The 24,625-nt window shown below is 46.2% G+C and overlaps 1 protein-coding gene across 6 annotated transcripts in view; it reads left to right on the top strand.

Annotated features, from left to right (window-relative positions):
• ITSN1 (intersectin 1) overlaps positions 1-24,625 on the top strand; it is a 107,787-nt gene that overhangs the window by 53,233 nt on the left and 29,929 nt on the right. For all 6 annotated transcript variants that reach the window (XM_053936360.1, XM_053936363.1, XM_053936359.1 and 3 more), the window contains 10 exons: positions 1,211-1,298; positions 1,459-1,598; positions 8,541-8,665; positions 9,619-9,845; positions 10,831-10,952; positions 15,371-15,615; positions 17,050-17,209; positions 18,465-18,670; positions 19,604-19,686; positions 21,858-22,024. In XM_053936360.1, the coding sequence (XP_053792335.1) occupies positions 1,211-1,298; positions 1,459-1,598; positions 8,541-8,665; positions 9,619-9,845; positions 10,831-10,952; positions 15,371-15,615; positions 17,050-17,209; positions 18,465-18,670; positions 19,604-19,686; positions 21,858-22,024 (1,563 nt within the window). The remainder of the gene's footprint in view (positions 1-1,210; positions 1,299-1,458; positions 1,599-8,540; positions 8,666-9,618; positions 9,846-10,830; positions 10,953-15,370; positions 15,616-17,049; positions 17,210-18,464; positions 18,671-19,603; positions 19,687-21,857; positions 22,025-24,625) is intronic.

Raw genomic sequence — 24,625 nt, 5'->3', positions numbered from 1 at the left:
CAATCGTCCATGACAAATTGAAGCTGTCAGCTGCTTGATTCCTCAAAAGCCTGCAGTTCCAGAGAACTGCTCAGAGAAGTTCCAGGGTTTGTAGGAAAGATGGGATGTTGATACTCAGGTGCTGTTTCACCTCGTGCTGCTGAAGAGGTTTTGACAGCTTGAGCTGGGAGGTCCAGGCTTCAGAAGAGTGTGTGAGGTGGCACTTCATGTTCTGGGGAGGGCCAGGGTTCTGCAGGAAATGCATTGATAGCATCCTGCAAAGGGAGAGCACCTTCTGCAGGGAGCCCTGGAACACAGCAGTTCACAACCTTCCAGGCACGTGCTGAGTTTGAGAGGGATCAGAATCCTCTGCCAAGAGCTCAGCGTGGAGAGGTCGGGGACTCAGGGGCTCTCATCCCACAGGGCTTGTGTTTCATGGCTTTTGGCCAGAACATATTCCTTTAAAAGGAAAATCTTTATATTGTCTTCCTGTAAATATTTGTCTTTCTATTCCTGACCCAAGTTGCTAATCATTAACACTGTTATTAATATTATTAATTAACTATTAGTGGAGGGGACAGCCGGGGGGTCGGGCTCTGCTGCCAGGGAACAGGGACAGGAGGAGAGGGAACGGCCCCAGGCTGGGCCAGGGCAGGCTCAGCTTGGCCAGCAGCAGGAATTTCCCCATGGAAAGGCTGCTCAGGCCTTGGCAGGGGCTGCCCAGGGAGCTTTGCAGTGCCCATCCCTGCAGGTGTCCCCTGGAGGTGGCACTCAGAGCTCTGGGCTGGGGACAAGGTGGGCACGGGGCACAGCTGGCACTGCCTGGGCTGGGAGGGCTTTTCCAGCCCCAGGGATCCTGGGATTCTGTGTTTCATGTATTAAAACCAGAATTAAACATTTTGTAAGTTCTTGTTTGAACATTTCCTCAAATTTAGCCTTGTCTCTCTGCCCTCAGTTTTGGGTAATTCCAAGCTAAGCTCAATACTCAATGAGAATCAAATCAATTCCATGCATCCACTCTTCTGGGCTGCCTGGGATCTCTGGGGATATCCTAGACAGTGCTGGGATCAGATCAGTGACACAGAGGAGGGAAACAAGCAACAACACATCATTCAGTGAGGGAACCAGTAAAGCAGAAATGGAAATGAGAGGTCTGGTGGCTGCAGTTGTCCCTCACTCACCTCGGTGCCTGGTTCTGTTCTTGTTTTCCCTGCCCATGTCTGTGCTCCAGGAGTCCCAGCAGATGCTGGGCAGGCTGATTCCAGAGAAGCAGCTGCTGAATGATCAGCTCAAGCAAGTGCAGCAGAACAGTTTGCACAGTGAGTAGATTTTGGGGCATGCCTGAGCTGGGGCAGGACACGTTCCCTCATTGTAGTGTCCCCTGGAATTGCTCTTTGCATGTTGCAAGATGCAGATGAATGTTGCTTTCTGTGACCTAAACAGAAGAAAATACTGACTTGAAAATGTGTTCCAAACCAGGGGATTCCCTTCTCACCATCAAAAGAGCCTTGGAAGCCAAGGAACTGGCACGGCAGCAGCTCCGGGACCAGCTGGACGAGGTGGAGAAAGAAACCAGATCTAAACTGCAGGAAATTGATATTTTCAATAATCAGCTGAAGGTAACCCAGGACTCGTTAAGCCTTCCTGAATGTTCAGTTAATTATTTTCTAACCTGATTGTGGGGGGAAAAAAATGAACTGAAATGATTAAGAATGTCAGTTTGGGGAGCATTCTCAATCTGTCTGTTGAGGATTTTATTTAATTTTTATTTTATTTAAGAAAAATGCTGCTCAGCTTTCAAACTCAGGGTTTGAATCAATTTAATCTGCAGAGTCTCTTCAGGAGGAGATTTGAGCCCTGATTCCAAATCCATGATTGCAAAAATGAAATTACCAATTTCTGTGCTTTTGCATCCAGGAAGGGCAAGACAAGGCCAGCAAATCTGCTGGAATCAGGAGTTCAAATTGAAATCTTGAATAAAAGAGACTTGATTTTCTGCTGCCAGCCAGAACTGTTATCTGCTGTCTGTGTGCTCCTGCTTGTCTCTGAGTGTAGCTGCCTGTGGTTTGTGGTTTCATGTTTTACTACTCAGTCTTTGTTAAAAAGACTTTGTTAAAACTGTGGTTTTTTGGGTTTTTTTTTGTGTGTTTCTGCATTGGCAATGTCAGGGTTCTGTAGAGAGAAGTTGGAAATCAGTCTATAGTTACAAACTTTTAATAGCATTCATTTTTTCATAAAATATTCCAGTGTTCAAGTACTTTATCTGCTAATTCCACTGGTGGGTTCTCCTGAAAGCTGACCAAAAATGCTCAATTTCACAATGTCACAAATTGTGCTACAAGTATTCAGCAGGAAAATAACTGTGACAGAGACATGAATGGAGTTGTTATGAAAGTTGATCAACTGGGATTAAATCAACCAATTTAAGATGGAAGGTGGGGTTGAATTTAAGCAACAAATAGCTTGTTTCAATTGGAGTTATTAATAATTACAGGAAAAATTAAAAGTGAGCCTCTCTTTTAAGGGGGAGCTGAAGTCATTTTCATCATTTGAAGATGACTCTCCCAGTCTGAGACAGGGAGGATGGAAGGGGAGAATCTCTGCAGAGTCACACACAGAACAAACAAAATGGGCACAATTTATATTTAAAAGAAAATAGAATGGTCTAGCCCTTGCTTAATTGATCCTTGAGGTTTAAACCTTGCTCAGTTTTTCTTCATATGTGGGTTTTGGATAATCTTAGCATGTTGTGCTTCTTGGGTATTATTTTTTTTAATGGAGTCCTTTAAAAGTGATAAATTGAACCAAAGGATTAATTCTAAAATTAGTGCCTGTATTTTGTTTGATCATAAATTACCTAAACATAAATGGGAAAGGTGTGAACAGTCTTGGCATTGTGACAGCAGCAAAAAAAAAAACCCAAACCAACAAACCAATCACCCAAAACTCAGTCTTTTAAATATTGAAGGATTGCACCTCCCAGATAACAAGCTGATGATAATTATAAATGGAAGTTGCCCATTAAGCACAGATTTATCAACATGTGCCAGGAATGCCTTGACTAAAGGTAAATGATTTTGCAGTTTAACAGGAAAATTGGTTTCCATCAATTGATAAGGAGTTGTGGAGGCACTTCTTTGGGAAGAGCAGAAGGTCTCCTCTGGCCTGAGGAGATTTTGGGGCTCACCTGCCAGGAGGAGCAGATCAGGAGGAGCTGTCTGTGGGCATTTCTGCCTTGCTGAGCTTCCAGGGCTTTCTTGGGAGGGCTGAGATGAGGAGGGGCAGTCACAGAATCCCAGAATTGTCAGGGTGGGAAGGGACCTTCAGGATCACCCAGTGCCACCCCAACATCACCCCAAACCCTGCCCCAAGGGCCACAGCCAGACACCTCCAGGGGACACCTGCAGGGATGGGCACTGCAAAGCTCCCTGGGCAGCCCCTGCCAAGGCCTGAGCAGCCTTTCCATGGGGAAATTCCTGCTGCTGGCCAAGCTGAGCCTGCCCTGGCCCAGCCTCAGGCCGTTCCCTCTCCTCCTGTCCCTTTTTCTGAGCCCTGTCCTGGCTGTCCCCTCCTGGCAGGAGCTGTGCAAAGCCACAAGGTCCCCGCTGAGCCTCCTTTGCTCCAGGCTCAGCCCCTTCCCAGCTCCCTCAGGAATTCTCCAGCCCCTTCCCAGCTCCCTCAGGGATTCTCCAGCCCCTTCCCAGCTCCCTTCCCTGCCCTGGACCCGTACAGCCCCAGCTGTACTATGGAACTGACAGTGGGAGCTGAATTCAGACTTCTCCCTTTTATAGTTTCTCAAGATGTGCAAGGCATATTTTGGGGGGCCTGGAGGATTTTATAACTGGATTTAAAACCCTAAAAAGGCACATGGATTTTTGTGGGCTCAGCATGGAAGGGGTGAAGAAACCGCTCAGAAGCTGCTGAGTGCAGCAGTGATTCCATGGCTGTTGTTCTTCATGGAACCATGGAATGTCCTGAGCTGAAGGGACCCAGCTGATCAGTCATTTCTGTGCATGCTGCATTCCCAGTCTCCTGGCTTGTTCCTGTGCTCCAGCCTGAGGAGTTCAGTGTCACAGGTGTGGCTTGAGTGAGGCTGTGATTGTCTCCCAAATTTAAATCCCATCGGCAAAGTCCTGTGCCTTGGGACTTCTAAAGAATGTGTCACTTACTTCCCTTGGATTTTCACAGTATCATGGGAGATTTCCCTGCATGATTAGAGTGCAGCATGCTGGAGAAACAAATCCTGAGCTGAAGGGACCCACAGGGACCCCCAGTGCCAGCCCTGCCCTGCCCAGACCCCCAGCAACCCCAGCCTGGGCACCCCTGGCAGCGCTGTCCAAAGGCTCCTGGAGCTCTGGCAGCCTCGGGGCCGTGCCCATTCCCTGGGGAGCCTGGGCAGTGCCAGCACCCTGGAATTTTGTGCCCAAGGCTGGTGAAGGCTTTCCTGGAATCCTGGATTTACTGGGATTTGTGTGAAGTGGGGGTTCTCCACCCACGGGGAACACACCTCTCTCCTATCACATGATATATCAGTGATCACATCACTCCAAACCAGGTCATTATGAGCTCCCACAATTCTCACATACAATTACCTAAAAAAAATCAAAAATCTGCAACAAATTTTAGGAGCCACCACTGGAAAAGTGACTGACATTGACAATAGGTAAAAATTGGCTGGTAAATAATGCTAAATTAATAATTTCCCTAAATAGCAGAAGAACTTGTTGAGTTCTCAGTTCCTGGCTGTGTCCTGTGCTGCCTCCTGTGTGATTATCCATTTTCCAGGCAGCTGGATAATGCTTGCAATGAAATGGGAAATTTTTCAAATTGTGTCTCAACAATTCCACCACATCTGAGCTCTAAATATGACAAAGGTTTCTTGTAAATTAAGGGATAATAGGTCAAGATGGGAAGGATGGAAATCTTCCTTTTTAAAATACATTTTTATCAAACAGATAAACTACAAACTCTGGATTTAATCAAGGTAATTTAGTTTACCAGGCAACTTTTCCAAACCACAGCAGTTTACAGGATACTCTGGATTTGTCTCCGTGTTTTTGTGTTCTGTAGTAAGTGAATACAAGTGTTAAAGTACATCATCTTTGCTGTGTGTCTTAATATTATAGGAGTGATTGGGGAGATAAATGAGATTTTTTTTTTTCTGCTGGATCTTTTTGTCATCTCTCCAAAGCAACTGATTTCAATTCCTTCTGATGAGTCCTTTGGAGTGGGAAATATTCCTACAGTTTGGTGCATTTCCACCAACATCTTTCAGGCTTGGAAAATGTTATTAATATTTCAGATCAGGTCATTTGAATTGTGGTATTGGATATCTTGAGGTAGAACCACTTGGTTTCAGGAGATGGCTGGTGCTTACTTGGCTCATTTCAAATAAGGTTTGGGGCATTTTTTTGATACAAGATAACCATCTGGTGGATTGGGCTGTGTTTGGCTATAAAGTGACTGACTTTGTTACAAGGTTGAAAGTTTGGCCACTTTTTTGTGTCTTACAGTTGAAGGAAACTTTTAAAGTCTCAGCCTAGAGATGTAATAATTAATATTGATGCAGGTATCAATGAAATGGATCTGGTCACTTGTTTATTTTAGGATCATGGAATGGTCTGGGTTGGAGGGACCTCAAATCCCACCCAGAGCCACCCCTGCCATGGCAGGGACAGCTCCCACTGTGCCAGGCTGCTCCCAGCCCCAGGGTCCAGCCTGGCCTTGGGCACTGCCAGGGATCCAGGGGCAGCCCCAGCTGCTCTGGGCACCTGTGCCAGGGCCTGCCCACCCTCAGGATACAGAATTCCCAATTCCCAGTGTCCCTGGATCTAAACTGACCCTCCCAGCTCCAAGGACCTAATGCCCATTTCTTATAACATGCAAGAATCCAGAATTTCTTGCTGCTGTTCCTGCCCAAAAGCACGCAAGGACTGAGTTCATGTTTGTGAAATAGTCTTGCTGAGAATTCTTTCCCAGTGACCCCAGTGGGCTGAGCTGTGCCAGTGCTGTCCGTGTGTCCCGTGGCTGTCAGTGTCAGCAGGGCAGTCCTGCTCCCAACCCTCTTCACATCTCAGCATTTCTTTCTTCCAGTCAGTGGCAATGGAAGAGGCAATGCTGCAGTGCCTGGCTCTCCTCCTGGGCTGCATCCAGCACTTACACTCCTTCCCAAAGGTGTCCATGGCCTGCTCAGGCAGGACCCAGCTCTCTCTGAGTGAGGAGCCTCCTCCAGTTATGTGCTTCACTTTCCCTAAGCAATGAGTGTGCAGTGTTTCACTGAGTCAGGGTTTGCCAAGGGGTGCCAGCATCAACCCAAAACCAGAGAGAAGAGTTTAGCATTGGATTTTTATCTAATACTTATGCCTGCCTGAGGAGTGTGCCTTGAATTGCAACTTGGGCACAGCCCTAGTGAGTTATTTTTGTCTTTTGCTTATCTGGGACTTCAAGGGTTTAAATAAATTGCCTGTTTTGGTCACGATTTTCAGAATTTTTAAAAAGCAAACACTTGGATGGGAAGAATCCCTACACATCACTGTAATCTGTGATTCCAGGCAGGAGAGGGGTGGCAGCTCCCTTCCTTTGCCCAACAATCCCCAGGATGGGCTGAAGGGAGGAATTGTCTGCCAAGGCCAAAGCAGAGGCTTTGGGAGCTGGGGAATGGGGCAGGAAAGGGTTGCTCTGGAAAAGCTTCAGGGAGCACAGAACTGCAGGGCCCTTTCCCCTGGCATCAAATGCTCTGCTTGTCTCAGGGGGAGAAGATGTGATGGAAACCTTGGGTTGTAATCCCTGAACACCCCAAGTCCTGTTGTCTTTCTGTCCAAAAGGCACAATCAGGGCCAAAACAACTCCACTTCTGCCATGAAGGTGTTTGTAGCAGATGACTTGGCTGTGTGTAGTGAATATTGAAATGCTGTCATTCCTATTCAATAACATGAATGTGGCTGTGTTAACACCTCAAATCCTGCTTGTTGGCCTGTTTGGATTTAAATGCCAAGGTAACAATTTCTCTGCTTTTAAGGTAAGGCATTCCTTGCCCAGGAATGAGCAAAGCCTTGGGGTGTCTTTGGAATTGCAGCAGAGGAGGGGGAATGTCCAGCTGGGAGCTGTGTCTGTGCAGGAGGAGCGTAGGGCTGTGCTGAGCATCCAGCTGGAAATGTCTTGGCTGTTGAGGTGTTAGCAGAATTTTGTTCAGCTGGTTTCCAGTAGAGCTGTGGGAGATGCTGCCTCTTCCTCCCACTTGGTAAAACAACCTTGCATGAGATGGCCAGCACATCTTTGTTTCCTCCTGGCTGACCCAAAAGGGATGGATATGGGATTTTTTTCATCTCCAAAAGTGCTCCATCCAGTGCCAGCACTATAAACTAGGTTTGATTTTCTTAACACACAGTTCTGTCACAGAAAAAGCCTTTCACACAACACTGACCCAGCACACCAGCTTGGCTGGGGGGAATAGTGTGTTAAAATGTCTGTGGAAAACTTAAATGATTCTTAAAATGTCTCTTTAATTCCAGCTTCCCTGGGAACTGATTCTCTCTTTAATGATGCTGAGCTCAGTTTTCATTGAATTTAAAACTGAGGAGCATTTATGAAATAAAACTGAGACCTGGGCCACAAGGATCAGCTTCCCTTATGAAATTTTCACCCCTGTATCCAATGGGTTTGAATCACTTAATTTATTTTTTTTTTTAATGCAGTTTTCTCATTTGGGTCGGTGCATGAGGAATGAAAACTTCCTGTGGTTTATAGATTTTGAATTTCTGAAAAACTATCCAAATACTTCCAGGATGAACTGTTTCAGTTTTACCTGTACCATATTTTCATGATAAGATACCAATTTTTGAAGTGAACTATTTTCAGTGAAAATCCCCAGTGGTCATAGGTAAATTCTTCCTTTTTCTACTGTAATGCTGAGGAGTTCAGATGCAAAATTCCAGGTCATGCAAAGAAATTCCAGATAAAAGTTGGATTTGTGTTAATAGATGTTAATGCAGAGAACAAATCTTGAGGAAAACATTATGGTTTTATTATTATTATTTATATTCTAATTTTTTCAGGCAATTGAAGAAAAACTGACTTATGTATGAATAGTCTCTGTGCCATGACTCATCCCAAAGACATTCCTTAAGGATTTCAGTCTCCTGTGTAGAAACCAGCCCTGAAGGTTCTTTAGTAAATCAGCATTAATTGGCAAATGAAACTGATTAAGAGTTGCTGTTGTGAGAGCTCAGAGGGGAGATTTGTGTATGGAATTCAATAAATGGATTCCATAAACCAACAAACAAAACAGAAGTGACTGTTCAGATTAAGCCTTGTCCATTTTTCAGAGTCCCATTTAAAGGTTTTCTGGTTTCCTAACCCTTTAATGGATGAAAATAGGAAAACAGTAGGTGGTGTATAGACCCTGGGAATGAACCTGAAATATTTGCATTTGGCAGGACTGTGACTTTGAGAGATCCCCAACCACTGCCAGGTGTTGTCCCCTCACAGGGAACTATTTGGGGCCATCAGTTCTGATTCACAGAGTGGATTTTTATATCTGTTTGCCTTTTTTTTTAATCCAGGAGCTGAGAGAAATCCATAACAAACAGCAGCTCCAGAAGCAGAAGAGCTTGGAAGCTGAGAGGTTGAAACAGAAGGAACAGGAAAGGAAGACAGTGGAGCTGGAAAAGCAAAAAGAAGCTCAGAGGTAACAAACTGCTTTAGTGGAGCCCTAAATGTAACAACTCCCCTGGCATCTCCTGGAAAACATTCCTGTCTGCCCAAAACTTCCAGGGATGCAGGTGAGGTTTGTGTCCTCTAGTGCCACCCTCTAGTGCTTGGGAAGTGGATTGGTTGGCCAGCAGCAGGAATTTCCCCATGGAAAGGCTGCTCAGAGCTCTGGGCTGGGGACAAGGTGGGCATGGGGCACAGCTGGGACTCCCTGGGCTGGGAGGGCTTTTCCAGCCCCAGGGATCCTGGGATTCCATGAATTAGTTTTTTTCCTGACACTGTTTTTGGTCAGGAATTGACGTTGTCCTTGGACAAGGTCTGTTTTTTGCAGCACACTGAGTGTGTGAGGAGCAGCTGCTTCCCAGGCATTTGTCTCTAATCCTGAAAGAATTCCAGGAGTGGAATAGGCCATGGAACAGACTGGAGCACACTGGGCATCCTTCAGATCTTCAGAGCTGCCTTTACTGGGGCAAATTGTTTCCAGCAGAGAATATTTATTCTTTTCTTGGTGTCTTGTCCTCTGGTGGAGGGGAAGGACTTGTTAACTCTGGTGATTGGGAATGGGAAATATTCCCAATAATTCTCTGGAGTGCTGTGTAAGACTTGCAAATACTTCTCCTCCTTGGCCCTCAGCACGAGGAAAAGGATGGCCACATGTTCTGATTCCTGCTTTTCTCTTTCTGATTTGCCTGTTTGGAGTCTTACCTTGGGTTGGATCTTTAAAGTCCCTTCCAACCCAAGCCATTCCCTGCGTTTGTGATTTCTGGGAATCATTCCCAGTGTAAGGAGATGCTGGGGAGCGATTGATAACTCACCAAAATAAAGTTAGGGCATGGAAAAGCCCTAGAGAGGACACTTGGTACTGGAGATGACCCAAAAGCTTTTGGTGGCTTTGGTTTGAGTGGCCCTGTTGTCCCCATTGTCCCCCAGGCGGATCCAGGACCGGGACAAGCCGCGGCTGGAGCGGGGACAGCCGGAGGAAGAACCACAGTGGCAAAAAAAAATCCAGGAAGATGAGAAGCAAAAAAGGGAAGAACTGCCCAAGAAGAAGGAAAGTGAGGATAAGGGGAAACAGGAAATGCAGGAGAAGCTGAGTAAACTCTTCCAGCCCCACCAGGAGCCCAACAAGCCCGGCCAGGCTCCGTGGTCCAACGCAGGTAAGGTCCAGCAGCAGGGAGTGCTCTGGGGCAGCTCAGTTCTCTTCTCTTTTCCCATTTAACATAGAACAAGGTGGTGGTCAGGGCTGGATTGGGAGTCTTGTTAAAGTAACTAAGGCATGGATTGAGCTCCAGGCTCCAAAAATGGTTCTGTTAGGCATCACTGCTCTTCCCCAAAGGCTGGTGTTCAGCAGAGGGGCAAGGACAGCTCTGAGACTGTGGGGCAAGGGAAGGGGGATCTCAGCTGCAAGGAGCTGGATGCAAGATGTCAAAACTATTCCTGTCCTCCTTATTTTGGTCTGGGATACATGCCTTGGAATTTTTCAGAGTAAGAACAATATGTTGTTTAGTCACCCTTGTCCTCTCCTGCCTTCCTTTGTTCACTGGACCAATGACCCAAAATCTAAGATTTAATCTCCCTTTTTTGCTCTCCACACATTCACTTTCAGCTGAGAGCTTTTTCCGTGCATTGTATCCTGATTTTTGCCTCTATTGGGAATCCTGCTTCCCTCCTAAGTGGCTTGGATCCACACGAGAACTGCTTGGGAATGTAAAACTGGTTTAAATATTTGTCCAAAGGATTGCATCACTTTTATAACTAAATCCAGAGCAGCTGGGGCTGCCCCTGGATCCCTGGCAGTGCCCAAGGCCAGGTTGGACACTGGGGCTGGAGCAGCCTGGCACAGTGGGAGGTGTCCCTGCCATGGCAGGGGTGGCTCTGGGTGGGATTTAGGGTCCCTCCAGCCCAGGCCATTCTGAGGTTCTGTGATTTTCCCTGTTGTTTAGAGGAGAAAATAATAAGAAAGCTGTATTTAAACAATCAATTTTTATATCTCCCTTGTGTAAAAAGGGGATAAAGTTGTTCTGCAAACCCTGCCAGGTTTGGTGACTCTCATCTCCATTTCCACCCCATTTTCCAAGTGTTTAAAAATCAGGTGGTTTGATTTCTTCTCTCTGTATCTGTGTGTTTTTTTCCTTTGCTCAGAGAAAGCTCCTCTAACCATTTCTGCTCAGGAGGATGTAAAAATAGTGTATTATAGAGCTCTGTATCCTTTTGAATCCAGAAGCCACGACGAGATCACCATCCAGCCTGGAGACATTGTCATGGTAAGCAGGGCTTGGGATATTCCCTGGGAAAAGCCTTCAGCTTCTGCCATGGCTGGGTTCAATTTTATATGGCAAGAAAGGAAACTTCAAATCCCAAAACATCTGGTTGCAGGTGTGTTGGAAGAGAATAATTTCCAGTTTTTCAGGGATGTGGTCAGTGGGTTGTGTCAAACTCTGAAGCAAGGTTTGCTTTTGTCTCTGTAAGTTTTAATCCCCTGGTTAATGGCTGCAGGGATTAAGTGGATATTAATACTAATTAATCATTAGTATGTTCTTAACATACAGAATGAAAATTCCTGGGGGAATACTTTAATATTGGTCACTGGGGAAAGTGTATTCTCAACAGTGTTCTACCCAACAAAATTGATTTTAAGAGCTTTTACATTTTAGTTCAGTTTAGTAATGGTGGATTTTGTAAAAATACACTTTGTAGCATCCTCTAAATTGTAATTACTCTTTTTTTTTAAAAAAAAACTGTTCTGGGAAATGGAACCTTTTGGGGTTGGTTTGGCTTTTTACTTATTGGGTGTTTGTGGCCTTGGAATGGGCTTCTGGAAAATCCAACGTGAATCCTGGCTCAGTGTCACTGCTGAGGACTCCGAGTGAGGATACAACAGGTTGTAAAGCTGCAGGAAATGGTGTTGGAGAGGAGACCCTGGAGGCTGCTGGGAAATGCTGGGATGCCTTGTTTTCCTGGGAAATAGAGGGTGGCCTGGATTTACAGGTCATTCTGTGGGCAAGAGTGATCACTGCCAGGCAGACCTGCTGCAAAAATATCAATTTTCCCAAAAGCTGTGATTTTAAGAAGCATTTCACACATTTTTAAAACGAGATTTGCAGAGAAAATAACATTTTTCCTCAAAACATGTGGTTCTAGCCAGTTCTTCACATATTTATCCCTGTTCTTGCAGGGAAAATAACATTTTCCCTCAAATGTGTGATTCTGAGGAGCGCTGAAATCATTTTTGAATAGGGATTTGCAGGGAAATAACATTTTCCCCAAAATACACAATGCTAAAGAGCACTGAAATAATTTTAAAAGAGAGATTTGCAAGGAAATAACATTTCCCCCCAAAATATGTGATTCTAAGGAGCACTACATGTATTTTAAATAGAGACTTTGAGGCAATCTGAGTCTTATTATCTGTTGTTTATGGACTCAATTGTAACCCCCTCAGCCCCAGCAGGGTAGCTCCTCTCTGTTGCCTTTTTTTAAGTGATTTTGACCATAATCCCAGCAGGTTCCTGGGGGCTCTGCTGCCCTGCAGGAAGGGTTAAAGGGCTGCTCTGGGCAGCTGCTGTGGTCAGTGCTGAGCTGTGCTGTAACCATGCCTTGCTTTGCATCCCTGCTTCCCCTGGAGGTGAAAAGGGAGTGGGTAAGTGCTGCCAGGGAGCTCCTCGGGGGCTCCACTGACTCCCAAGCTGTTCTCCTGCACTTCCTTGGGTTTGAGCCCACCAGGAGTCAAATTAACCCAGCCCAGCTCGTTACCAAAAGTGCTTCAGACACCCTGCAGCAGGGTTTGCTTTTGATGCTGCCTTTGCCTCCTCCCCGTGTTTGTCCTGTGCTTCCAAAGGTGCCAGTGGTGCCTTTCCTTGGAAAAGAGCAATTTGCAAGCTCAGTGTTAAGGTGAGGCTGCCTGGTGGCATCAGTGCAGCTGCAGTGGAGCTGAGCTCCAGCTGGGAGCTTCCTGTGCCACCAAACCCCTGCTCCTTGGAGAACTCTCCTCACACCAATGGAGCTTTCCCACACTGGAACTCAAATCCTGACCCAGTTTGGGGCAGTGGTCCTGGCAGGCAGCGGGCAGGAGGTGCCACCAGAGCCCTGGGCTGGAATTCCTGGCTTGGGATCTCATCCTGGATTGGGATCTGATCCTGGGCTGGAATTCCTGGCTTGGGATCTCATCCTGGGCTGGAATTCCTGGGTTGGGATCCTGGCCTGGGATCTGATCCTGGGCTGGAATTCCTGGATCCTGGGCAGGGATCTGATCCTGGGCTGGGATCTGATCCTGGGCTGGGATCCTGGGCAGGGATCTGATCCTGAGCTGGAATTCCTGGGTTGGGATCTCATCCTGGGCTGGAATTCCTGGATCCTGGGCTGGAATTCCTGGATCCTGGGCTGGGATCTGATCCTGGGCTGGGATTCTTGGTTTGGGATTGATCCTGGGCTGGAATTCCTGGATCCTGGGCAGGGATCCTGCCTGGGATCCTGCCTGGAATGGGGTTGCAGAGCTCACTCTGTCACTGGAGCTGGGCCTTTAGCAGAGCCTGGGAATGTTCTTTCCAAGAGTGTAAACACCAACCCTGAGCCCTGGCTGAGGGAACCAGGGAGGAGGAGGATTTATCCAGGAAGGAAAAGGCTTTGCCAGTCTGGGGAGGGCTCTGCTCTGCCCTGCTGCTGGGAAGAGCCTGTGGCACCCCTGGGTCTGGTGCCATGGATTCCACAATTACTCTGGCTTTTTAATTCTCCCACTTTTTCATTCTCTTATCCTTTCAATGTACTTTAAATTTCTTCCACTGTAAGCTGAGATTGACTTTAATCCTGGCTATAGCTCAACCAAGCTTTTGTGTGGGAACAGATATTCTTCCTGAAAAAATCTACAATGAATTCTAATGACAGTTTCTCATCAGTTTTCTTAGTTATTGATTGCTGGAGTTGGAGTCAATCTTCTCTGTGATCCACAGAACTGAGGAGTTGTCAGCTGTGGCTCTAAAGTACAGCTGAATAAATAAAAACAACCTCCCACACACTGTAATTCACTATTCAGGTGTGCATTTGAAGTCTGGTTGTATTTTGGAAAAAATAATCTGGGATTGTTGTTGGGACTTGTGGATGGTGGTGTAAAAATTAAAGGAAATTGAAACAAACTAGCTTTAAAAAGATTCAAAGGAATTGATTTAAAATTTCAGTATGGTAATGCAAAACCAGATGTTGCTTGTATTTTAGATGAGGAAGAAACCAGAGCTGAAATGAATTATGAAGTTTAAATTATCCTTCAAAGTGCCTTTTCATGAGTGTGCATAGAGAACTTAATTGGGTTGAATAAACAGAGATCTGTATCCTCACAGGCAGTTTTTGAATTATTGCAGCTTCAAATCCTCTCCTGAAGAGCCATTAATTGCATGGGTCTAAAACCTTGTGGTTGTTTGGTTTTCTTTTTCCTTATGCCTGAAGAATCCCAGTGGTTTCTGTAAGCCTGTGGCTCACCTCAAAGATGCACTTTTTAGAGCACCTCCAGAACCCAGATTTGCCTTTGCAGTGCTCTTTGTTTCCTCTGTGTGGTGACTGCAGTGAGTCCAGCTGGGGTCACAGATCCCTGTGTGGATTTTTCAGCCCCTCGGTGCTTTAATCCCTTTGTCCCAGACCCCCCCTCAGCTGTGCCCTTCCCTCTCCCACCCTGCTGCTTTCCCATCTCTGCTGCAGTGGAAATTTTGCTCTGCACTGCAGGAAAAGCACAGGGAACCGGTCAGGCACGGAGTGCTTTCATTTCTGGGATTGCCAGGGGCTGAGAGACAGGAGGGGACCCAAAACCCGCAGGAATGAGGGATGGGTTTGCACCGGGAGGGGGAGGGTGGATGCAAATTCCTCTGGGCACGAGTCACCAAATGGTCCGAGGCAAAGGAAACTGGCAGCAGCTCCTCTGAGGAGCCCGGGAATCCCTCCCTGCCCTGGGCTGAGCCCCAGCTGGGGTCAGGAAAGGGATTGGGATTGGGATTGGGATTGGGATCGGGATCGGGATTGGGATTGTGCCCCCACAGGTGAGAGCCCACCTGCAGAGCTGCCCCAGCCCTGTCCCAGCCCAGGGAGGAGCTGGAGCTGCTGCAGAGAGCCCAGAGGAGGCTCCAGGATGAGCAGAGGGCTGGAGCAGCTCTGCTGGGAGGAAAGGCTGGCACAGCTGGCATTGTTCACCTGCACAGGAGAAGCTTTGGGCTGAGCTCAGGGTGGCCTTGCAGGGCCTGGAGGAGCCCCAGGAAAGCTGGAGAGAGACAATTTCCAGGGGATGCAGGGACAGGAGCCAGGGAATGGCCTCAAAGTGAAAAATTACAGATTTAGGTGGGATATTGGGAAAAAAAATCCTTCCCTGTGAGGGTGGGAGCCCCTGGCACAGGGTGCCCAGAGCAGCTGGGGCTGCCCCTGGATCCCTGGCAGTGCCCAAGGCCAGGTTGGACACTGGGGCTGGAGCAGCCTGGCACAGTGGGAGCTGTCCCTGCCATGGCAGGGGTGGAGCAGGACAGGTTTGACCTGACCCAAACCATTCCATGGGTCAGTGATTTCAGTATGGAAAGAAAATGAAAAAATAATTGTCAAGCCCTCTTGCATTGCAAGAAGTTCATTACTGCAGAGGAGATCTGGGTTGTTTTCAGTAAAATTCCCATTTGCAGGATCTGTTTGTTAACTCTCTGACTTCCTGTGTCTGCAGGTGGATGAAAGCCAGACTGGAGAGCCAGGGTGGCTTGGTGGAGAACTGAAGGGGAAAACGGGATGGTTCCCTGCAAACTACGCAGAGAAGATTCCGGACAGTGAAGTTCCAGCCTCTGCCAAGCCCGTGGCCGAGCCCTCTGCTGCTCCCAAAGTGTCTGTGCAGGAAACCTCCACCCCCCTGGGAGCTCCTGCCCCTCCAGAGGCTCCTGCAGCAGCCAACAACTGGGCAGACTTCAGCTCCACGTAGGTTTGGGTGCTGCTCAGCCCCTCTGTGTGGGGTCCTTTGGAACTGGCACTGAGCACAGAGCCAGAGTGCAAACTAAAAACACCTTCTGGGGAGTGGAAGATTCCTTTCTGTAGGAATCAGTTCAAGTTGCAGCCCTGTGGGACTTGGGGCTGCTCCCATCACACCTGCCTGGGCACAGCATGAGCAGGAGACAACCCCATGTGAGGATGTGGGCATGGGGGCAATCCCAAGGTGTTCACTTCCTTGGAATCACAGAATCCAAGACTGGTTTGGGCTGGGAGGGACCTCAAAGCTCATCCCATATCCCACCCCTGCCATGGCAGGGACACCTCCCACTGTGCCAGGCTGCTCCAGCCCCAGTGTCCAACCTGGCCTTGGGCACTGCCAGGGATCCAGGGGCAGCCCCAGCTGCTCTGGCAATTCCATCCCAGCCCCTGCCCACCCTGCCAGGGAACAATTCCATCCTCATCTGCCACTGAAATTTCCTCTTTCAGTGGGAACCCATTCCCCCTTGCCCTGCCACTTCTCTTCCTGATGAGCAATCCCTCTGCAGCTCTCCTGGAGCCCCTTCAGGTACTGCCACCTCCTAAATGCCTTTCTCCTACATTAGTTTCCACCAAGCCTTATTGAAAGCTTCCAACTTGCTTATTGTTATGTATCATGTGCTCATGGCAGAGATGACATGAAAAGGTGCTTTAATTCCTGGTCACAGCATTAGCAAACCTGATGGAATTGGAACACGTGCCCATCCCTGGGTGTCTTAATACACTGGGCACTTATCAACTGCAATTCCTTCTCTTTTGACCACGAAATCCAGATTTATAAACTGATACCTCAATGGGAGGCCCTGGCACAGGGTGCCCAGAGCAGCTGGGGCTGCCCCTGCATCCCTGGCAGTGCCCAAGGCCAGGTTGGACACTGGGGCTGGAGCAGCCTGGCACAGTGGGAGGTGTCCCTGCCATGGCAGGGGTGGCTCTGGGTGGGATTTCAAGGTCCAAACCCAAACCATTCCATGATTCTGTGTCTAAAGAAAAGGGATGTGAGAGGTCAGTGATGTGCAGGGGGGGAAGGTTTCAAACCAATTTTGGAAGGAATGATGGATTGTTTTTATTTCTCTTTCCACTGTGTGTAATGCAGCTTGCACTGCTTGAACTTCTGTTTGTAGGGACACAGCTAAGGACTGAGATAAAACCCTGTCCTTCAGTGGCAAGGACAAGGAGCTCATTTTGGGGGTTGCCTTTGAAGGTGAAGTTGTTGAAGTGGTTAACCAGTGTTCAGTTGCACTGCTGCACCTGGAATTGAGGTGCTGGATACTCATGGAAAAGAAATGAATGTGGAATGTTGAAATATTTGTTCTGCGTGTATATTTTTTTTTGTTCTTACTGTTAAAAACAGTAAGAATCACATTGTTCTTTTCTGTTTCTTTCCAGCTGGCCAGCAAACACCAGTGAGAAGGCAGAGAGTGATAACTGGGATGCCTGGGCAGCTCAGCCCTCGCTGACCGTGCCCAGCGCGGGGCAGCTCCGGCAGCGCTCGGCCTTCACCCCCGCCACTGTCACCGGCTCGTCCCCGTCCCCTGTGCTGGGCCAGGTGAGCTCCTGGCCTCACCCACCTGCTCTGAGCCAGCACAAAGGCTTGGAGAGCAAAGTGTGAACCTTGCCTGTGCAGTAAAACGCTCACCTGACGTGACATAGTGAGCACCTCCAGGAGGGGTGGCAGGGAGGGTCTCGCCTGCAGAGCTGCCCCAGCCCTGGGAGGAGCTGCAGAGAGCCCAGAGGAGGCTCCAGGATGAGCAGAGGGCTGGAGCAGCTCTGCTGGGAGGAAAGGCTGGCACAGCTGGCATTGTTCACCTGGACAAGAGAAGGCTCCAGGGAGAGCTCAGAGCCCCTGGCAGGGCCTGAAGGGGCTCCAGGAGAGCTGCAGAGGGACTGGGGACAAGGCCTGGAGGGACAGGAGCCAGGGAATGGCTCCCAGTGCCAGAGGGCAGGGCTGGATGGGAGATTGGGAATTGGGAATTGTTCCCTGGCAGGGTGGGCAGGGGCTGGGATGGAATTGCCAGAGCAGCTGGGGCTGCCCCTGGATCCCTGGCAGTGCCCAAGGCCAGGTTGGACACTGGGGCTGGAGCAGCCTGGCACAGTGGGAGGTGTCCCTGCCATGGCAGGGTGGCACTGGGTGGGATTTGAGGTCCCTCCCAACCCAGGCCATTCGCTGGATCTTTGATCCATTGCCAATATCTGGGGCAGGATTTAACACAAAGCAGTTTCTGGTTTGTTGGTCTGGGATGGCTTTTTTAGATTTTGGTGGTGCAGGGTCGGATCACTTCCTTGGGGCTTTCTTCACTCCCCTGACAACCTTCACTCCCAGGTGGGTTAAGTGGAATAGCAATGGCAAAGCTTCCCAGCTGAATTCTGTCCCTCTCTTCAGGCATTTCCTTTTCCTCAGTGGAACAAGATACTGTTCTTGGGAGCTCATGTGTTCTGGGAAGTGCTAAACATCTACCTCAGAGCAAAAAGAAATCAGAATGTGCAATGAATCAAGTGCAGCAAAGCATCATTTTCCATAAAATGGACCAGAAGTCCTGCCAAAGCAGCTTCACAAGGGTTTATTACATGTGTATCTTAAATAAAAGTAATTCATTTAATCTTGCATTGCATTCATGATGTGTTAACAGACAGAAATGCGGGAGGACTGTAAACATTTCTGGAATTACTTTGGGAGTTTAACTGATGCTTTAGTTGAGAGAGAGTCTGTATTTGTTGCTGTCTAAGCAGCCTGAGATATAATTCCTTAAGCACCTTTCTTGCTGAAGGTGGAGCATGGCTGACTCCAGTTTTTCTTTCTGCAGGGTGAAAAAGTGGAGGGGCTGCAGGCCCAGGCTCTGTATCCCTGGAGAGCAAAGAAAGACAACCACCTGAACTTCAACAAGAACGACGTGATCACCGTGCTGGAGCAGCAGGACATGTGGTGGTTTGGGGAGGTGCAGGGCCAGAAGGGCTGGTTCCCCAAATCCTATGTCAAGCTCATCTCAGGCCCCATTAGGAAGTCCACGAGGTATTTTGTTTGCTTTTCCAGTCCTTCATTTCTGTGCTGGGGTAGAAGGCAATAGGAGGAGCTGCACCACTGAATTTTAAAGTTTTACCCTGTAAAAGGGACCTTGTTTTGATCTGGAGGGTTTTGACTTCCAATCCTGAAAATTCAAGAATTTTTCAATTTCTTAATTGAGAAATTAAGAAAATAATTAATTATAATATAAGAAAATAAAAATTTAAGAAATAAGAAGACTGACCTCAATAAGAATAAGGAAATAAGAATAAGGAAATAAGAATAAGGAAATAAGGAGATTATTAAGAATAAGGAAATAAGGAAATGAATAAGAATAAGGAAATAATAATAAGGAAATAAGGAAATGAATAAGAATAAGGAAATAAGAATAAGGAAATAAGGAAATGAATAAGAATAAGGAAATAAGAATAAGAATAAGAATACTGACCTCAGTTCTCCTCGAGTCTTGCCTCACCAACAAAAGATTAATTAACCTTCTTAATTTTATGTGGCTTGCAACTGAAAAATGAGTGTATTGGACTTTCTGAAGTACAGCTGTATAAGTTAGAGCTCCTCTCTGCCCAAAATTAAAAAGTATTCCTCAAATCTAAATCACTTCTCATTATTCTTGGAGGATTAAACATTTAAAATCTCATTTTTTGTATTTTGAAGGCAACATTAGCATGAGGAATACAAATGAGAATGATTTTAGATCTTTTTTTTCCTGGGGAAAAAGAGGAGGCGCAGACAGTTCTGTATTTAAGGCAGTTGCTTAAATGTGACCATGACAGATCACTGGATTCAAAGCTTTATTTTGCACATTTACTCTCTTCTTTTAAAACCCAGGGAGTTGCTTGGGGGGGTGCATTTTATATTTGAAATATCGTCATAATTTTTCTGAAGAGATTGAATTTCTTAAATAACCATTATTTTCTTCTAAAGCATGGATTCTGGTTCCTCAGAAAGTCCTGCTAGTCTGAAAAGGGTAGCATCCCCAGCAGCCAAGGCAGCGGTGTCAGGGGAAGGTGAGTCCTGGCTGGCCTCTTACTCTGGATTGCACACAAGAACTCTGCTTTTCGCCAAAACCAGCAATCAGATCGTGCTCTTCAAGTGGTGTTAAAATCCAGGAGCTAATCAGTTTGCCTCTAGAATAATTTGGAATCATTGTTTTTAGAGTAACAGGTTTTGTATGTTGTGTATAGAGGAGGAATAATTTCACATATCACAAAAGATATGAGCAAATCCAATAGAAATAGTGGGAAAAGTACAAACTACAAAAGATATGAAAATATTCAATAGAAATAGTGGGAAAAGTACAAACTACAAAAGATATGAAAATATCCAATAGAAATAGTGGGAAAAGCACAAACTACAAAAGATATGAAAATATCCAATAGAAATGCTGAAAAAGTACAAAAAATATGAAAATAGCCAATAGAAATAGTGGGAAATGTACAAACTACAAAAGATGTGAAAATATCCAATAGAAATGCTGAAAAAAGTACAAACTACAAAAGATATGAAAATATCCAATAGAAATGCTGAAAAAAGTACAAAAGATATGAAAATATCCAATAGAAATAGTGGGAAATGTATAAACTACAAAAGATATGAAAATATCCAATAGAAATAGTGGGAAATGTACAAACTACAAAAGATATGAAAATATCCAATAGAAATGCTGAAAAAAAGCACAAAATATATGAAAATATCCAGTAGAAATAGTGGGAAAAGTACAAACTACAAAAGATATGAAAATATCCAATAGAAATGCTGAAAAAAGTACAAAAAATATGAAAATAGCCAATAGAAATAGTGGGAAATGTACAAACTACAAAAGATAAGAAAATATCCAATAGAAATGCTGAAAAAAGTACAAACTACAAAAGATATGAAAATATCCAATAGAAATATTGGGAAAAGTACAAAATATAAAAGATATAAAAATATATTTTGTAGTTCATACTTTTCCCCATCTTTCTAATTTTTTTTGCCATTGTTTTGGTAACATTTTCTGATCTAGAATGGGTTTTCACAGAGGACCAAATAAGCACCTCTGTCCATGTGTCCATGGTGTCAGGAGTTGGTAAATATTTTCATTTTCCCCAAAGCTCGTTCCCAGTGTTTCATTAGAGCTCTTAATGAAGGCACTGACAGTCACTTAGGGAATACTGGGATCTTTATGGTCAGCTCCATTTTAAAGGTGGGGCCTGGGGCACAGACTCAGAGTTCACAGATGTTTTTCTGAAGGGTTTTAAAAGGGGAATTCCTGGCTGTTGCCACCCTTCAGCTGCAGGGGAATGTCCCCACCTGAGCTGCCTTAACTCTTAATCCCCTCCAGTGCAGAGGCAGCTCAGAGGTGTGTTAATTAAATCACAGGCAGAGGAGATCAATTAATCAAAATGTAGGTGACAGGTGAACATTTGTGTGTGGTCCCTACAGCACACCTGAAGTTTCTAACTGCAATTCCAGGTAGTTTTAGGGACATAAGCATTTAATTTGTGTCTGGCCTGAGCACCACAGAAACTAAAAGGAGGGAGCAGCAGAGAAAAGGGAGAGAATCAGTTATTTCAAAGTACAGCTGCTCTGCTCAGTAGTTATTCCATAGAATCCCAGCTGGTTTGGGGCAGAAGGAACCTTAAAGATCACCTTGTTCTGGTTTTCCTGGTGTTTGAGGAGGAGGAATTGTGGGCATGCAGAGTCTTGTCCCAGGTGGGATATCTCTGGTCTTGTGTTTATATTAAAAAGGAACACAATTTTGTTTAAACACTTCAAAAAAGCTGTGGTTTGAGAAACAATAGAGCAGGGATTTAACATCTTCTGTTGAGAGGGTTGCAGAAAAGCTCATGTGCAGAAGGTGATTTTTAAGGTGTGTGCACTCTGCATCCCAAACTCTGAAAATCCCACTCATCAGCACAACCCAGAAACCACTGGGAAACATGTTTAACATCTAAATAAATGATTCATGTACATTTTAATTAAAATGGCAAGTTATATACAACCCCCCCCCCGAGGCAGCCTTTTGATAGATCCTATTCAGTTCTGACAGATACAATTTTATTCATGAAATATTGATGTTTCCGTGAGTAATAAATAATAAATTTGCCTTCTGCTTAGCCCTGATATGAGCAAGCTTCTGCAGGGCATCCCAGGGGGTGTCTCAGGAGTTTTCCATGTGCTGTATTCCCTTTTCCAGAGTACATTGCCATGTACACCTACGAGAGCTCGGAGCAGGGAGACCTCACTTTCCAACAAGGTGACCTGATCCTGGTGACAAAGAAAGATGGTGACTGGTGGACGGGAACGCTGGGTGATAAATCAGGAGTTTTCCCATCTAATTATGTGAGACTCAAAGATTCTGAGGTAGAGAAATGTTTTCTTTGGGGTTGTAGTGGTAGCTGCCAGGCAGGGCATGGTAGGGGAAATAAAAATGCATTGCAGATTTATTGACTGAGACTGGAAAGGAAAAACAATTACAATAACACCAAGAGTTGCTTTTTACAACTTAAAATATCATAAATAACTTGGGGGATCATCCATGAAAATAATGCCAACTTCAGTAGTGCACTTGGCAGTTTTTTAGACACTGATCAGAGCAGTCATGATTGTTTTATTGTCCTGGTAAGTTTTTAATGCCTGAGCTGTATCTTACTGCCATTATTTTAAAAAATCTACACAGTAATATTTTAGTCTATTACATTTTTTCCCTATCATTTCTTGCAATCTAGAACTAATTTTGCACCAAAACTTTGCTAACTACTGTATTTATTTGTCAGTTTTTGACTGAATAACAGAGGTTCTGTTTCATCTCTTTTTATCTTGAAATAATTCCACAGACCACATCCTTGTTGGGGTTTTTTGGGGTGATTTTTGCTTTCTTTTTAGGCATTCTAAAGAAAGATGTTCTCTCATTTATATGGCTTGAGAGGATAAGTTATCTCCCAGTAGGAATTAGTTTAGCTTCAGAGTTGGGTACACGACTGATCTCTTGGTGAGAAGGGTTCTGGTTTATATCTCTGGAATAATGGGGGGGGGTTAAAGATAAATAAATAAAAATCAGTGGATTTGGGGGATTTGGATGGTAATGCACAAGAACTCAGTGTAAGACTGCAGCACAGAGCCTGGGCAGAGTCACTCCTTAAAGCCATTCCTGCTGCTAGAAAAGCCACAGGATAAGAGCTGCAGTGAAATCTGCAGCTGTAGGAAACCTTTCAAGAGGAAATTTCTGCAGTGTCAAGAAATTCCAGCAGCATCCTCGGGGCCAGGGTTAAAAACCCTGTGGTTGGTGATGTTTAGTATTGCAGTCCTTGGGGAGGTGGGATGGGGGCACTGCTGGCAAATCCCTGTGCAGAGCTCAGGTGTTCAGTTCTGAGTCCCCTTTTGTCAGAGAGCTCAGTTTGGTGTTTCTGTCACCTCAGCTTGGCTGGGGCAGCAGCTTCACCCAAAGCTGCTCCAAGTGCCCTTTGTGCTGGTGAAAATCCCACCTTCAGCTCGAATCTTGATGGGAGAGGGAGGCAAAAGCACAGAGCTGGTGGAGCCCCTGCTGCTGGGATGTTGCTCCCATGCCTGCAGGACACGGATCTGCCTCCAAGTGGGGACCTGGGTTTTGCTCTCCAGCCTGCTCCCAGAGCCAGTTTTTGCAAGGATTTCAGAGTCCTGGCTCTCTGGGCTCTCAGATGTGCTGCTGTGCTTGGACAGCTGCCTGGGCTGGAAAGTGTTCTGAAAAGAGGAATAATTTCAAGTGTTCTGCACTATTGACAGAACCAAAGAAAAGCAGAGGTGATCTTTCAGCAGCAAGGGCAGAGTTTCTAGAAATGACTCAAAATCTCAATGGTTTCTACAGCAGAAGAATTTTTAAAATTTGTTCTTCTTTGCCCATTCACCTCAGGGTGCTAAAATAAACCATTCCCTGTTCCTTCAAGCTTCAGTTTATAAAAAAAGTGGGAAAGTCTTTGTTCTTCAGAGGAACAATGGCCCATTCTGAGGGTGTTCCTTGGGAGGGGTGGATGGATACAGGGTCTTATTCTGGACACTGGTGAGAATTCCCTCTGTGGGGCTGGCTTGGAAACACAACAATTTCAGGACATGTGATTATAAAACTTTGCATAGGGGTTCAGAAAATAATCCCTGAATGGATCAAGTTGGGATCTGAAGGGTCCTGCTGTACAGCACAATTGGCAAGTCCTTGCTGGGGATTATTAAATGGACAGAGCAAGCTCTGCTCTGCTGGCTCAGGAGACTTCATCACTTGTCACAAATTGCCCTCAGGTTTCAGGGAGAGTCCAGGAATGCAGGGTCTGTCTTTGCTGCTGTGTTTTCTCTCAGCAGAAGGAGTAGGAAATGCTTCTCCCTCTCCTGAGTGGGCCAGAAATGGGGACCATCCTAAACGTGTTATTTATGAATTTAGTTATTTCTTGAAGTGCTGTAAGACTTTTCCATGTGTTCCTTCTGCTTTTGCACCGAGGAGTCAGAGAATCCTCAAAGGCAGTTCAGACTCAGTCTGGCCAAGGTGGTTGTGAAGTTTCTATTTTGAAATCATCTCCGTTTCACAGAAAGGCAATGCCCCAGCCTGTTTGGTCTGTCCCTGTGTTTCTAATCCAGCAGCATGGATGCTGACCAGGGCATTTGGGAGGAGGGCTTCTCTGAAGGTCCTTGTTCTTTGCTGAGGAGGGCAGAGGGTGTTCCTGTGCCAGAAGCACTTCCCAGAGCAGGAGGAATTGCTGGGATCACCCTGGCAGGGCTTTGGCTCTTTGGTTCACCCCCTGTCCCCAGAGCTGCACTGGGGTTGCCCCCGATCCCCTGGGTCCCTCCTGGGTCCCTGCTCCGTGGCCCAGCTCACAGGGTGCAGGGAAGGCTGGGGATTTGGGGACAATCAGAGCAGTGCAGGGAGGAGAGGAAGATCTGCTGCTCCTGTGGGGTGTAACTGTAATAATCTGTGAGCTCTGAGACATCAAGGTGAGCTGA

The sequence above is a fragment of the Vidua chalybeata genome, chromosome 2, assembly GCF_026979565.1.
Source record: "Vidua chalybeata isolate OUT-0048 chromosome 2, bVidCha1 merged haplotype, whole genome shotgun sequence".
NCBI lineage: Eukaryota > Metazoa > Chordata > Aves > Passeriformes > Viduidae > Vidua > Vidua chalybeata.
The sequence above is the reverse complement of the archived record's forward strand: the minus strand, read 5'-3'. Positions and strand labels throughout refer to the sequence as shown.